Below are 12,048 nucleotides of genomic sequence, written 5' to 3'. Positions count from 1 at the left end.
CGCGCTCCAGGTACAGCCTGAGGGGCGACACCGGCGTCACCGGGGCTGCCGAGGCCTGCGGAGGGGTCCCGGGAGGGGTCCCGAGGAGAGGAGGGGTCCCAAGAGGGAGAGGAGGGGTCTCGAGGAGAAGAGGGGTCCCAGAGAGGGGAGGGGTCGGGGTCGGGGTCCTGGGAGGGGTCAGGAGGAGAGGAGAGGAGGGGAGGGGAGGGGAGGGGTCCCGGAGAAGGAGGGGAGACACCCGAGAAGGGGAGGGGTCCTGAGACGGTCCCGAGGAGGGGTCTCAGGAAGGAAGGGGTGGGGTCCCGAGTGGGGAGGGGTCTCGGGAGGGTCACGGGGAGGGGTCCCGGGTTGGGAGGGGTCCCGGGAGGGGAGGGGAGGGGTCCCGAGGAGGGAGAGGAGGGTCCCGAGTGGGGAGGGGTCCTGAGAGGGTCCCGAGGAGGGGTCTCAGGAAGGGACGGGAGGGTCCCGAGTGGGCAGGGGTCTCGGGGAGGGAAGGAAAGGGGAGGGGTCCCGAGTGGGGAGGGGTCCCTGATGGGGTCCCTGATGGGGTCCCAGGGAGGGATCCCGGTGGGGAGGGGTCCCGAGTGGGGAGGGCTCTGGAATGGGGAGGGGTCCCGGCTCCAGCCCCCCGTACCCGGCCTGTGTGCGCAGCTCCTCGGGGCGCAGCTGCGGGGGCAGCTCTCGGCTCACCAGCTCGCTCAGGCTCTGCAGCTGCCGGCTCAGGAAATCCGCGGCCCCCGCGGGCTCCTCCGAACCCTCCGGGGCCTCGCCCTGCCCGTCCCGCTCGGGCAGCGCGGCCCCGGGGCGGGCGGCGGCGAGCAGGAGCAGCAGGGCCAGCAAAGGGAGCGGCATGGCTGCGGGGACACCGCGGGGACACGGCGGGACAGGTGGCACTTGTGTGCCCACGGAGAGTGCCAGCCCCATCCTGTCCCAACCCCACAGAAACTTCCAGCCCCACGGAGACGTCCAGCCCCATCCTATCCCATAGATCCCATCCCACCCCATAGAAACTTCCAGCCCCATCCCACTCCATCCTAACCCCATAAAAACTTCCAGCCCCACAGGAGTTTCCAGCTCCATAGAAACTTCCAACCCAACCCCATCCCATCCTCTTCCAGCCCCATAAAGACTTTCAGCCCCATGGAATCTTCCAGCCCCATCCCATCCCATCGATCCCATCCCACCCCATTCAAACTTCCAGTCCTTTAGGAGCTTCCAACCCCATAGAAACTTCCAGCCCCATCCCATCCCACCCCATTCCTGCCCCATAGGAATTTCCAGCCCCATTCCCACCCCACAGCCCCTCCCCAGCCCCACATCCCTGTCCCGGTGTCCCCACCCAGCCCCACCCTCTGCTCCCCCCTTATCCCACCCCAAAACCACCCCCAGCCCCAAATCCCCTCCAATCCCTTCCCCGTACCCCAAATCCCAATCCCGACCCCAAATCCTAATCCTGACCCTACAGCCCAATCCCTGTCCCCAATCCCAATCCCTGTCCCCTCCCTGTCCCCTCCTGTCCCCTCACCTTCCAGGTGCTGCTGCAGTTTTGGGGTCTCCCCTCCCCCGGCCCCGTTTTTATCCCAATCCCGCCCCCCCCGGGCAAACACGGCGGGGCCGAGGGGCAGCGCGGGGGGGCCCTGTTTCCCCCTGTCCCCTCCGTGTCTCCTCGGTGTCCCCAAGGGCCGAAGGTTGTCGCCTGTGGTGTCACCGACCCCCGGCCCCCGGCGGGGTGGGGGCAGTGGGGACACGCGGGCAAAGGGCGGGGGTGGCGCTGGCGACAAAAGGTCGGAGTCCCCCCGGTCACTGCGGGGACGGGGACAGGGCTGCGGACACGGGAGGGGTGGCACTGGGAGGGGACAGTGGGGTGATGGCGACAGAGGGGACACAGGGAGGGGACAGCGATGTAGGGAGGGGACATGGGGGTGGTCCAGATTTGGGGACAGCGGGGATTTGGGGACAGGCGGGGGACAGGACAAGAGTAGGACCGCGGGGGTTTGGGGACACGCGGGATTTGGGGATTTGGGGACACGCGCGGGACAGGAGGGTTGCGCGGAACGGCCCCGCCACGGAACGTCTCCGCTCGGGTCCGGGTTGCCGGAGGGGTCGCATTCCGGCGCGGCCCCGCCCTCCCCGCTCAGCCAATGGGCGGCGCGCGTTGCCCGCAGCCAAGATGGCGGCGGCGCCCCCCCTGAAGGCGCTCCGGGCGGCGCCGCCCGCGATGGCGGCGGCCGGCGGGGGCCCGTGAGGGGCCATGGGCAACGCCGAGGGCCGGGCCCCGCGCCGGGCCCAGCCCCGCGGCAACCCCGGCAGCTTCGATGAGCTGCACCGGCTCTGCAAAGGTGCGCCCGCCCGCGGGGAACGGGGATGGAGGGGGGACAACGGGGCTGAGGGGACAGCGGGGCTGTGTGGACAGAGGGACCGGGAGGGGACAGAGGGGCTGGGGGGACACTGGGGTGACGAGGGGACAGCGGGGCCAGGGGGTGTCGGTGCTGTCCCCAAAACGGGGCTGGGGGTGTCACCTGGGGGGTGACAACCATGCCTGGGGGTGACAGCCGTGTCCCCAGGGGTGACAGCCGTGTCCCCCCAGAGGTGTTCCCGCCGCAGATGGAGGGGGTGAAGCTGATCGTCACCAAGACCCTGAGCAGCCACTTCCAGGTGGGGCAGGGGACACCTGGGGACACGGGGGGTGTCCCCCCCACGCTGTCCCCGTCCCCTGTGACCGCGCTGTCCCCGCAGGTGACACACACCGTGCACATGAGCACCCTGGGCCCCTCCGGGTACCGTTTCAACGCCACCTTCGTGGGGGACCGCCAGCTGGGGCCCACCGAGGTGACAGCGCGGGTGGCACCGGCCTGGGGGGGTGGCAGCGGGGTTGGTACAGGGGGTGTCACCACTTCTGGAGCCTCATGGTCACCCCCAGGCCACCAATGGGTCATTGTGGCCATCTGTGACCCTGGGGTGGTTGGTGGCTCTATATCCAGGGTGGTCTCAGGGTGGTCAGTGGCCTTGGGGTCACTGGGGGCCCTGAGGTTATGGGTGGTCCTGGGTGACCCTGGGGTCATTGGTGATCTCAGGGTCATGGGTGGCTTTGGGGTCATTGGTGGCCCTGGGTGGTCCCAGATGGCCCTGGGCTTGTTGGTGGCCTCACCATGGCCACAGTGCTGTGGCCTGGAGGTGCTGGCACGTCCCAGGCAGCCCCAGGCTGGAGCCAGGGGTGCTCGGAGGTGGCCCTGTGGCCGTCCCTGTGTCCCCCTGTCCCGTATCCCTGTCCCCATGTGTTCCCCTGTCCTGTGTTCCCCTGTCTCCAGGTGTGCTCTGTCCCTATCCCCCATCCCCTGTGCTGTCCCCAGCTGTTCCCCTGTCCCTGTCCCCATCCCCTGTGCTGTCCCCAGCTGTTCCCCTGTCCCTGTGCTGTCCCCAGGTGTTCCCCATGCTGCTCGGGGACATGGACAGCAGTGGCAGCCTCAACGCCCAGGCCCTGCACCTGCTGGGCGACCACCTCCGTGCCAAGGCTGTGTTCCAGGTGAGCCACAGGGGGTGCCACACCCGTGCCAGCCCCTCCCCGCCTGTCCCCCGGTGCCACCAGCAGCTCTGTCCCTGTCCCCAGACGCACCAGGCCAAGTTTGTGACGTGGCAGTTCGACGGCGAGTACCGGGGCGAGGACTGCACGGCCACGCTGACCCTGGGCAACCCCGACCTGCTGGGCGGCTCCGGTGAGCGCCCGGCCCTGCCCTGGGGACCGGGGACACCCCCTGGCCCTGGGGACACCGCTGAGACTGTGCCTGGCCCTGCCCTGGGGACACTGCCCTGGCCCTGGGGACACCGCTGAGACTGTGCCTGGCCCTTCCCTGGGGACACCACCCTGGCCCTGGGGACACTGCTGAGACTGTGCCTGGCCCTTCCCTGGGGACACCGCTGAGGCTGTGCCTGGCCCTTCCCTGGGGACACTGCTGAGACTGTGCCTGGCCCTGCCCTGGGGACACTGCTGAGACTGTGCCTGGCCCTTCCCTGGGGACACTGCCCTGGCCCTGGGGACACTGCTGAGACTGTGCCTGGCCCTGCCCTGGGGACACTGCTGAGACTGTGCCTGGCCCTGCCCTGGGGACACCACCCTGGCCCTGGGGACACTGCCCTGGCCCTGGGGACACTGCCCTGGCCCTGGGGACACCGCTGAGGCTGTGCCTGGCCCTTCCCTGGGGACACTGCTGAGACTGTGCCTGGCCCTGCCCTGGGGACACCCCCTGGCTCTGGGGACACCGCTGAGACTGTGCCTGGCCCTTCCCTGGGGACACTACCCCGGCCCTGCCCTGGCCCTGGGGACACTGCCCCGGACCTGCCTGACCCTGCCCTGGGGACACCACCCTGGCCCCACCCTGGCCCCGCCCTGGGGACACTGCCCCGACCCCACCCTGGGGACACTGCCCTGCACTGGCCCCGCCCTGGCCCCGCCCTGGGGACACTGCCCCAGCCCCACCCTGGGAACACCACCCGGGACCTGCCCGGCCCCGCCCTGGGGACACCTCCCTGACCCCGCCCCGGCCCCGCCCTGGGGACACTGCCCTGGCCCCGCCCGTCCCTGCCCCAGGGACACCACCCCGGCCCCATTCCTGTGCTGTCCCCAGCCCTGCCCTGGGGACCCGTCTGAGGCGGCGCTGTCCCCGCTGTCCCCGCAGTGATCGTGGTGGCGCATTTCCTGCAGAGCGTCACCGCCCGCCTGGTGCTGGGCGGGGAGCTCGTGTACCACCGGCGGCCTGGGGAGGAGGGAGCCATCCTCACCCTGGCCGGGAAGTACTCGGGTACGGACACCTGGGGACACCGGGGCACAGATGGGACACCTTGGGGACAGCTGGGGATAGCTGGGAATGCCTGGGGACAGATGGGGACAGATGGGGACAGCTGGCAATGCCTGGGGACAGTTGGGGATAGCTGGGAATGCCTGGGGACAGCTGGGGGTAGATGGGAATGCCTGGGGACAGTTGGGACAGATGAGGACGGATGGGGACTGATGGGACATCCTGGGGACAGCTGGGGACACCTGGAACTGTTGGGGACAGATTGGACAGCTGAGGATACCTTCAGACACCTGGGGGACACCTCAGGGGTGCGTGGGGACACCTGGGGACATCTCAGGAAACCTGGAGACGTCTTGTGGGTGCTGGGGACACCCGGGGATGCCTGGGAACACTTGGGGACACCTTGGGCACACCTGGGGATGCCTGGGGTCATCTGGGGACATCTTGGGGCCACCTGGGGAAACCTGGAGATGCCTCAGGAACACCTCTGGGACACCTGGGGACACCTTGGGGACCCCTGGGGACGCTGTCTCTCTGTTACAGCCCCGAACTGGGTGACAACGCTCAACGTGGGCTATGGGGGAGCCCACGCCAGCTACTACCACCGGGCCAACGAGCAGGTGCGTGTCCCCAGATGTCCCCCACGCTGTCCCCAGTGTCCCCCTCGGTGTCCCCATGCCACTGTGACCGCACCATTCCCCCCAGGTGCCCCACTGTCCCCATTGTCCTGTCCCCGCTGTCTCTGCTGTCCTGTCCCCACTGTCGTGTCCCTGCTACCCTATTCCTGCTAACCCTTCTGTCCTGTCCCTGCTGTCCCTCATGTCCCCAGTGTCCCCGCAGTGTCCCCTCAGTGTCCCCACAATGTCCCTGCAGGTGCAGGTGGGTGTGGAGCTGGAGGCCAACACGCGTTTGCAGGAGAGCACCTTCACCTTCGGCTACCAGCTCACCCTGCCCGGGGCCAACGCCGTCTTCAGAGGTGGGCACTGTCCCCTGTCCCCTCCAGTGTCCCCTCAGTGTCACCTCCTGGGCCACTGGCACCCGCCGGTGGCGCTCAGGTGTCCCTGTGTCACCAGCTGGTGGCGCTCAGGTGTCCCTGTGTCCCCGGCTGGTGGCGCTCAGGTGTCCCCAGCTCAGGTGTCCCCGCTGTCACTGGCTGGTGGCACTCAGGTGTCCCTGTGTCACCAGCTGGTGGCACTCAGGTGTCCCTGCTGTCACGAACTGGGGCTGCTCAGGTGTCCCCGCTGTCACCAGCTGGTGGCACTCAGGTGTCCCCATGTCCCCGGCTGGTGGCGCTCAGGTGTCCCTGTGTCCCCAGCCACTCAGGTGTCCCCGTGTCCCCACAGGGCTCCTGGACAGCAATTGGAGCGTGGGGGGGGTCCTGGAGAAGAAGCTGCCCCCCCTGCCCGTGACGCTGGCCCTGGGGGCCTTCCTGAACCACTGCAGGAGCCGCTTCCACTGCGGCTTCACCGTCACCGTGGGATGAGGGACAGGGACAGGGGACAGGGGGACAGGACAGTGGGGACAGTGGGGACAAGGTAGCAGAGGCAGCAGGGACAGTGGGACGGCAGGGACAGGACAGAGGAACAGTGGGGACAGCAGGGACAGGACGGTAGGGACAGTGGGGACAGGACAGGAGGGACAGGACAGTGGGGACAGGGGGGACAGCAGGGACAGGACAGCAGGGACAGGACAGGAGGGACAGTGGGGATGGGACAGTGGGGACGGGGGGGACAGCAGGGACAGTGGGGACAGTGGGAACAGCTGGAACGGGACAGAGGGGACAGCACAGCAGGGACAGGACAGCAGGGACAGGACAGTGGGGACAGGACAGAGGGGACAGCAGGGACATGGGGACAGTGGGGACATTGGGACAGTGGGGACAGCAGGAACAGGACAGAGGGGACAGCACAGCAGGGTCAGGACAGCAGGGACAGCATAGCGGGGACAGCAGGGACAGCACATCAGGGACAGCAGGGACATGGGGACAGCAGGGACAGCACATCAGGGACAGCAGGGACATGGGGACAGCGTGTGGTGGCACCGTCCTGCTCAGGGAGCTGCCAGGCCGGGCCGTGCAGGTGCCACAGGGACAGCGGGGACACGGCGGGCTGGGGACAGCGAGTGACAGCGCCACCGGGGGGCTGGGGGTCCCCGTTGTCCCCAGTGCCACCCTGTCCTGGGTGGTCCCCGTTGTCCGCGGCGCCGTGGCGGCTGTGCCTCAGTTTCCCCGCGGTGACACACCCGGGAGCCAGGATAAATAAAGGAGCTTTACTCTGTGCCTGGAGGCAGCTGGGGGTGACACTCGGGGCCCGGGGGGTGACACTTGGGGACCGGGGGGTGACACGGGGGCCGTGCTCAGCTGATGATCTCGGAGAGCAGCGGCGTCATGGCCGACAGGTCCTGGATGTGCAGGATCTGCCGCGTGTTCTCCACCTTCAGCGTCTGCAGCTCCGTCAGCAGCAGCAGCAGCTTGGCGTACAGGAACCTTGGGGACACCCAGCCGGCTCTGGTGGCCGTCCCCACCCCTTTGGGGACACCGCCAGCCCGTCCCAAGGCTCACCTGCCCTCCTCGGGGGGGTGCTGGTGGTCGATGTAGCTCTTGAGGGTCAGCGCCACCTTCTCCTGGAACTGGTCGATGACGTCGCGCTGGGCGATGCCGGCGTGGTCTGGAGGGGCCATGGGGTGACCTCAGCGGGGCTTTGGGGACAGCGGGGTGTCCCTGTGTCCCCCTGTCCCGTATCCCTGTCCCCATGCTGCGCTGTCCCCAGGTGTTCCCCTGTCCTGTGTTCCCCTGTCCCCAGGTGTGCTCTGTCCCTATCCCCCATCCCCTGTCCCTGTCCCCATCCCCTGTGCTGTCCCCAGCTGTTCCCCTGTCCCTGTCCCCAGCTGTTCCCCTGTCCCTGTCCCCATCCCCTGTCCTCGTCCCCTGTCCCCGTCCCCATCCCCTGTCCCTGTCCCCATCCCCTGTGCTGTCCCCAGCTGTTCCCCTGTCCCTATCCCCATCCCCTGTCCCTGTCCCCACCCCCTGTGCTGTCCCCATCCCCTGTCCCCATCCCCTGTCCTCGTCCCCTGTCCCCGTCCCCATCCCCTGTCCCGTTCCCCTGTCCCTGTCCCCATCCCCTGTGCTGTCCCCATCCCCTGTGCTGTCCCCATCCCCTGTGCTGTCCCCACCTGTTCCCCTGTCCCTGTCCCCATCCCCTGTGCTGTCCCCAGCTGTTCCCCTGTCCCTGTCCCTGTCCCCATCCGCTGTGCTGTCCCCACCTGTTCCCCTGTCCCTGTCCCCATCCCCTGTGCTGTCCCCAGCTGTTCCCCTGTCCCCATCCCCTGTGCCAGGGTGGCTCACCTGGCGAGAAGAGCAGCATGGCCTGGAGCAGCGCGTACTCGGCCTCGTGCAGCCGCAGGCGCCGCAGGCTCTCGTGGAACTTGAGCAGCGGCTCCAGGTACACCTGCTGGAACCCGGCTGGGGCAGCCCCCAACCCCGGCTTAGGGCGGGCAGCGCCTCTGGGATCGGTCCCCACCCTGTCACCAAGTGCCACCTCCTCGGGCACCTCCGGGATGGTGGCTCCGAACCGCCCCGGGCAGCTCTTCCAGGGTCTTTTCCCTTTTTTAGGAGGAATTTCCCCAGATTTCCACCCTGAGCCTCCCCGGGCAGCCCTTCCAGGGTTTTTTCCCTTTTCCCGGAGGAATTTCCCCAGATTTCCACTCTGATCCTCCCCTGGTGTCCCCAGTGTCCCCAGGTGTACCCACGGCCCCATCGCGGATGGTGTAGCAGCGCTGCTCACACTCCCAGTGTCCCCATTGTCCCCAAGGTGTCCCCACGGTACCCAGGGCCTTGTCACGGACGGTGTCCCCATTGTCCCCAGTGTCCCCATGTGTCCCCAGGTATCCCCATTGTCCCCAAGGTGTCCCCAGGTGTACCCAGGGCCCCGTCGCAGATGGGGTAGCAGTGCTGCCTGCACTCCCAGCTGTCCCCATTGTCCCCAAGCTGTCCCTATTGTCCCCAAGCTGTCCCCAGGTATCCCCAAGGTGTCCCCAGGTGTACCCAGGGCCCTGTCGCGGATGGTGTAGCAGCGCTGCCCACACTCCCAGCTGTCCCCATTGTCCCCAAGGTGTCCCCAGGTGTACCCAGGGCCCCGTCGCGGATGGTGTAGCAGCGCTGCCCGCCCTCCCAGCTGTCCCCATTGTCCCCAAGGTGTCCCCAGCTGTCCCCAAGGTGTCCCCAGGTGTACCCAGGGCCCCGTCGCGGATGGTGTAGCAGCGCTGCCCGCACTCCCAGGCCTTGGTTTTGGGGTTGAACACGGTGTTGAAGCGGATCTGGCAGATCCCCAGCGTGGCCCCTTTCAGCAGCGAGATCTGCGCCTCCAGCGGCAAACTCCTGCCAGGGGAGGGGACACGGCAGCGACGCGGCGGCAACACGGTGACAAGGCAGGGGGGTGGCACCCGCCGCCGCCGCCCCCGCGCCGTCCCCTCCGCACCTGAAGACCGGGATCTCCTTGGCGAATTTGATCACCTGCTGGATCATGAACGTGCTCAGGTCCGCGAACTGCGGCAGCAGCGACAGCACGTCCGGCAGCGCCTCCTCCCGCGGCGACAGCGACAGCGACAGCCCCGCCGCCACCGCCCCGCCCGGCGCGCTCGGCACCAGCAGGCGCACGGCGGGCTGGGGACAGCGAGGGACAGCGCTGGGGACAGCGAGGGGACAGGCGGGGTGGCGCTGGGGACGGGTGGGGGGACAGCCAGGGTTTCTCTGGGGACAGCTGGGGCATTGTGGGGACAGTCTGGGTACACCGGGAAACAACCAGGGCATCTTTGGGGACAGTCTGGGTACACGTGGGGACAGGCAGGACATTGATGGGGACAGTCAGGGACAGTCTGGGTACACATGGGGACAGGCAGGACATTGATGGGGACAGTCAGGGACAGTCTGGGTACACATGGGGACAGGCAGGACATTGATGGGGACAGGTGGGGCATCTTTGGGGACAGTTAGGACATCTTTGGGGATGGTCTGGGGACACGTGGGAACAGTCAGGGACAGTGTGGGTACACCTGGGGACAGTCAGGACATCTTTGGGGACAGTCAGGGCATCTGTGGGGACAGTGTGGGTACACTTGGGGACAGTCAGGACATCTTTGGGGACAGCCAGGACAGCCACAGGGGTGGGCAGGGTGCCCATGGCCATGGCTGGGACCCCAGTGGGGACAGTGGGGACAACCACAGGGACAGGAGTGTCCCATTGGGGACAGGAGTGTCCCATTGGGGACAGAGGTGTCCCACTGGGGACAGGGGTGTCCCGTTTGGTACAGGAGTGTTCCAATGGGTACAGGGTGTCCCATTGGGGACAGGAGTGTCCTGTTTGGGGACAGGGGGTCCCGTTGAGGACAGGGTGTCCCATTGGGGACAGGGGTGTCCCATTGGGAACAGGAGGGTCCCGTTTGGGGACAGGGGGACCCATTGGGGACAGGGGTGTCCCATTGGGGACAGGAGTGTCCCACTGGGTACAGGGGGTCCCGTTGAGGATAGGAGTGTCCCCTTGGGGACAGGGGTGTCCCATTTGGGGACAGGAGTGTCCCCTTGGGGACAGGGGTGTCCCCACTCACCCAGCAGTGCATGAACTGTGAGAAGCTGGAGTCGAAGGTTCTCTGGTGGGCGCCGATGAGCAGCGCGATGAGCTCCTGCTGCTCGGCCGTCAGCCCCTCGTGTCCCCGCTGTCCCCCGGGCTGTCCCCGCTGTCCCCGCAGCTCCCGCCGCCGCCGCAGCGCCTCCTCCGACATGATCACTGCCAGCCCCGTGTCACCGCTGTCACCGCTGTCACCGCTGTCACCGCTGTCACCGCCACCACAGGCGGGCACAGCGACCGGGCTCACTCCCCGCTGTCCCCTGTGTCCCCTCCATGTCCTCCCCCTCTGCTCTGCCCCGTGTCCCCCCGGTGTCCCCGCGGTGTCCCCCGTGTCACTCACTGTCCCTCCTCATGCCCACGTCCAGGCACTTCTGCAGGCGGCAGGCCTGGCACTGTCGCCGCTTGGCCTTGGTGACAGGACAGCGCCGCGCCAGGGGACACGTGAAACGGACACCCTTGAGGATGGAGCGCCTGCGGGGACACGGGCACTGCCACCAGGGGGACACTGCCACCAGGGGGACACTGCGGGGACACTGCCACCAGGGGGACACGGGCACTGCCACCAGGGGGACACTGCCACCAGGGGCTGGGGACACGGGCACTGCCACCAGGGGGACACTGCCACCAGGGGGACACTGCCGGGACACTGCCACCAGGGGGACACTGCCACCAAGGGCTGAGGACACGGGCACTGCCACCGCTACCACGGGGACACGGGCAGTGTCACCAAGGGTTGGGGACACTGCCACCAAGGGGACACAGCCACCAAGGGGACATGAGCACTGCCACCAAGGTGTGGGGATGCTGCCGCCACGGGGACACGGCCACTGTCACCGTGTGTCCCCAGCCACAGGGCTGTCCCCTTTTGTCACACGCTGTCCCCATCCGTGGGACCGTCCTGTGCCACTCCCTTCCATCCCAGTCCCTCCTGTCCCTTTCTGTCCCCACACCCCATCTTGTCCCCTCACCCTGTCCCCGTGTCCCATCCAACCCTGTCCCCATGTCCCATCCCGCCCTGTCCCCAGGTGTCCCTGCGGTGTCCCCATGGTATCCCCAGGTGTCCCCAGGTGTCCCCAGGTGTCCCCAGCTGTCCCCACAGTGTCCCCACAGTGTCCCCAGGTGTCCCCAGGTGTCCCCGCCTGTCCCCACCTGAAGAAGCCCTTGCAGCCCTCGCAGCTCATCACGTGGAAGTGGTACCCGTTGGCCCTGTCCCCACACACGGCGCACACTTTGTCCCCGTCGGGCTCCGTGTCCCCAGGCGGGCTCGGCAGGGACACACCTGGGGACACGGGGACAGCGGGGGTGACACACGGCCAGCACCAGTCCCATCCCCTCGGGACCGCCGTGTCACCGTGTCCCGCGGCGCTGTCATCCACGTGAACCCACCCGTCCCCACGGTGTCCCTTCGTGTCCCTGCCAGCCCCAACGTGTCCCCAGTGGGGACAAAGTGACCCTGCTGGTCCCCAAGTGTCCCCTCCAATCTCCATGTGTCTCCTCCTGGCCCTGCGTGTCCCCAAGTGTCCCCTCCTGTCCCTGTGTGTCCCTGCCAGACCCCGTGTGTCCCCAACAGGGACAAAGTGACCCTGCTGGTCCCCGTGTGTCCCCTCCTGTCCCCTCCAGTCCTCGTGTGTCCC

General features: G+C 68.0%; 2 protein-coding genes across 3 annotated transcripts; one reads left to right on the top strand and one right to left on the bottom strand.

Annotated features, from left to right (window-relative positions):
- Positions 1–2,108: 2,108 nt before the first annotated feature.
- Positions 2,109–7,071, top strand: TOMM40L (translocase of outer mitochondrial membrane 40 like). 2 transcript variants are annotated; one of them, XM_071417413.1, is made up of 9 exons: positions 2,109–2,339; positions 2,588–2,655; positions 2,737–2,829; positions 3,422–3,523; positions 3,608–3,713; positions 4,700–4,796; positions 5,337–5,413; positions 5,667–5,769; positions 6,137–7,071. In XM_071417413.1, the coding sequence occupies exons 1-9, from the start codon at positions 2,252–2,254 to the stop codon at positions 6,330–6,332; spliced, it is 930 nt and encodes a 309-aa protein (XP_071273514.1). In that variant the 5' UTR covers positions 2,109–2,251; the 3' UTR covers positions 6,333–7,071. The 2 variants fall into 2 exon arrangements, with proteins under 2 accessions (XP_071273514.1, XP_071273515.1); XM_071417414.1 differs by having other exon boundaries at positions 2,113–2,339; positions 4,674–4,796.
- A 5-nt stretch (positions 7,072–7,076) lies between these two features.
- NR1I3 (nuclear receptor subfamily 1 group I member 3) lies at positions 7,077–11,786 on the bottom strand. The gene is made up of 9 exons (XM_071417349.1): positions 11,735–11,786; positions 11,564–11,693; positions 10,755–10,885; positions 10,395–10,573; positions 9,269–9,453; positions 9,023–9,168; positions 8,137–8,253; positions 7,354–7,459; positions 7,077–7,278 (listed from the first exon to the last, which is right to left on the bottom strand). The coding sequence occupies exons 1-9, from the start codon at positions 11,784–11,786 to the stop codon at positions 7,149–7,151; spliced, it is 1,176 nt and encodes a 391-aa protein (XP_071273450.1). The 3' UTR covers positions 7,077–7,148.
- Positions 11,787–12,048: the final 262 nt, after the last annotated feature.

Source organism: Agelaius tricolor, unplaced genomic scaffold (assembly GCF_023055355.1).
Source record: "Agelaius tricolor isolate 1412-34295 unplaced genomic scaffold, bAgeTri1.0.p SCAF_69, whole genome shotgun sequence".
Lineage (NCBI taxonomy): Eukaryota > Metazoa > Chordata > Aves > Passeriformes > Icteridae > Agelaius > Agelaius tricolor.
The sequence above is the reverse complement of the archived record's forward strand: the minus strand, read 5'-3'. Positions and strand labels throughout refer to the sequence as shown.

Bases quoted from the DNA above. Each gene is read 5' to 3' on its own strand.
- TOMM40L (XM_071417413.1), top strand. From the start codon at position 2,252: ATGGGCAACGCCGAGGGCCGGGCCCCGCGCCGGGCCCAGCCCCGCGGC. The intron at 2,340-2,587 runs GTGCGCCCGCCC...GTGTCCCCCCAG, and splicing joins GCTGCACCGGCTCTGCAAAG to AGGTGTTCCCGCCGCAGATG. The intron at 2,656-2,736 runs GTGGGGCAGGGG...CTGTCCCCGCAG, and splicing joins CCCTGAGCAGCCACTTCCAG to GTGACACACACCGTGCACAT.
- NR1I3 (XM_071417349.1), bottom strand. From the start codon at position 11,786: ATGACAGCGCCGCGGGACACGGTGACACGGCGGTCCCGAGGGGATGGG. The intron at 9,454-10,394 runs GTGAGTGGGGAC...CGCTGTCCCCAG, and splicing joins CACAGTTCATGCACTGCTGG to CCCGCCGTGCGCCTGCTGGT. The intron at 8,254-9,022 runs GTACACCTGGGG...GGGCTGCCCCAG, and splicing joins CATCCGCGACGGGGCCCTGG to CCGGGTTCCAGCAGGTGTAC.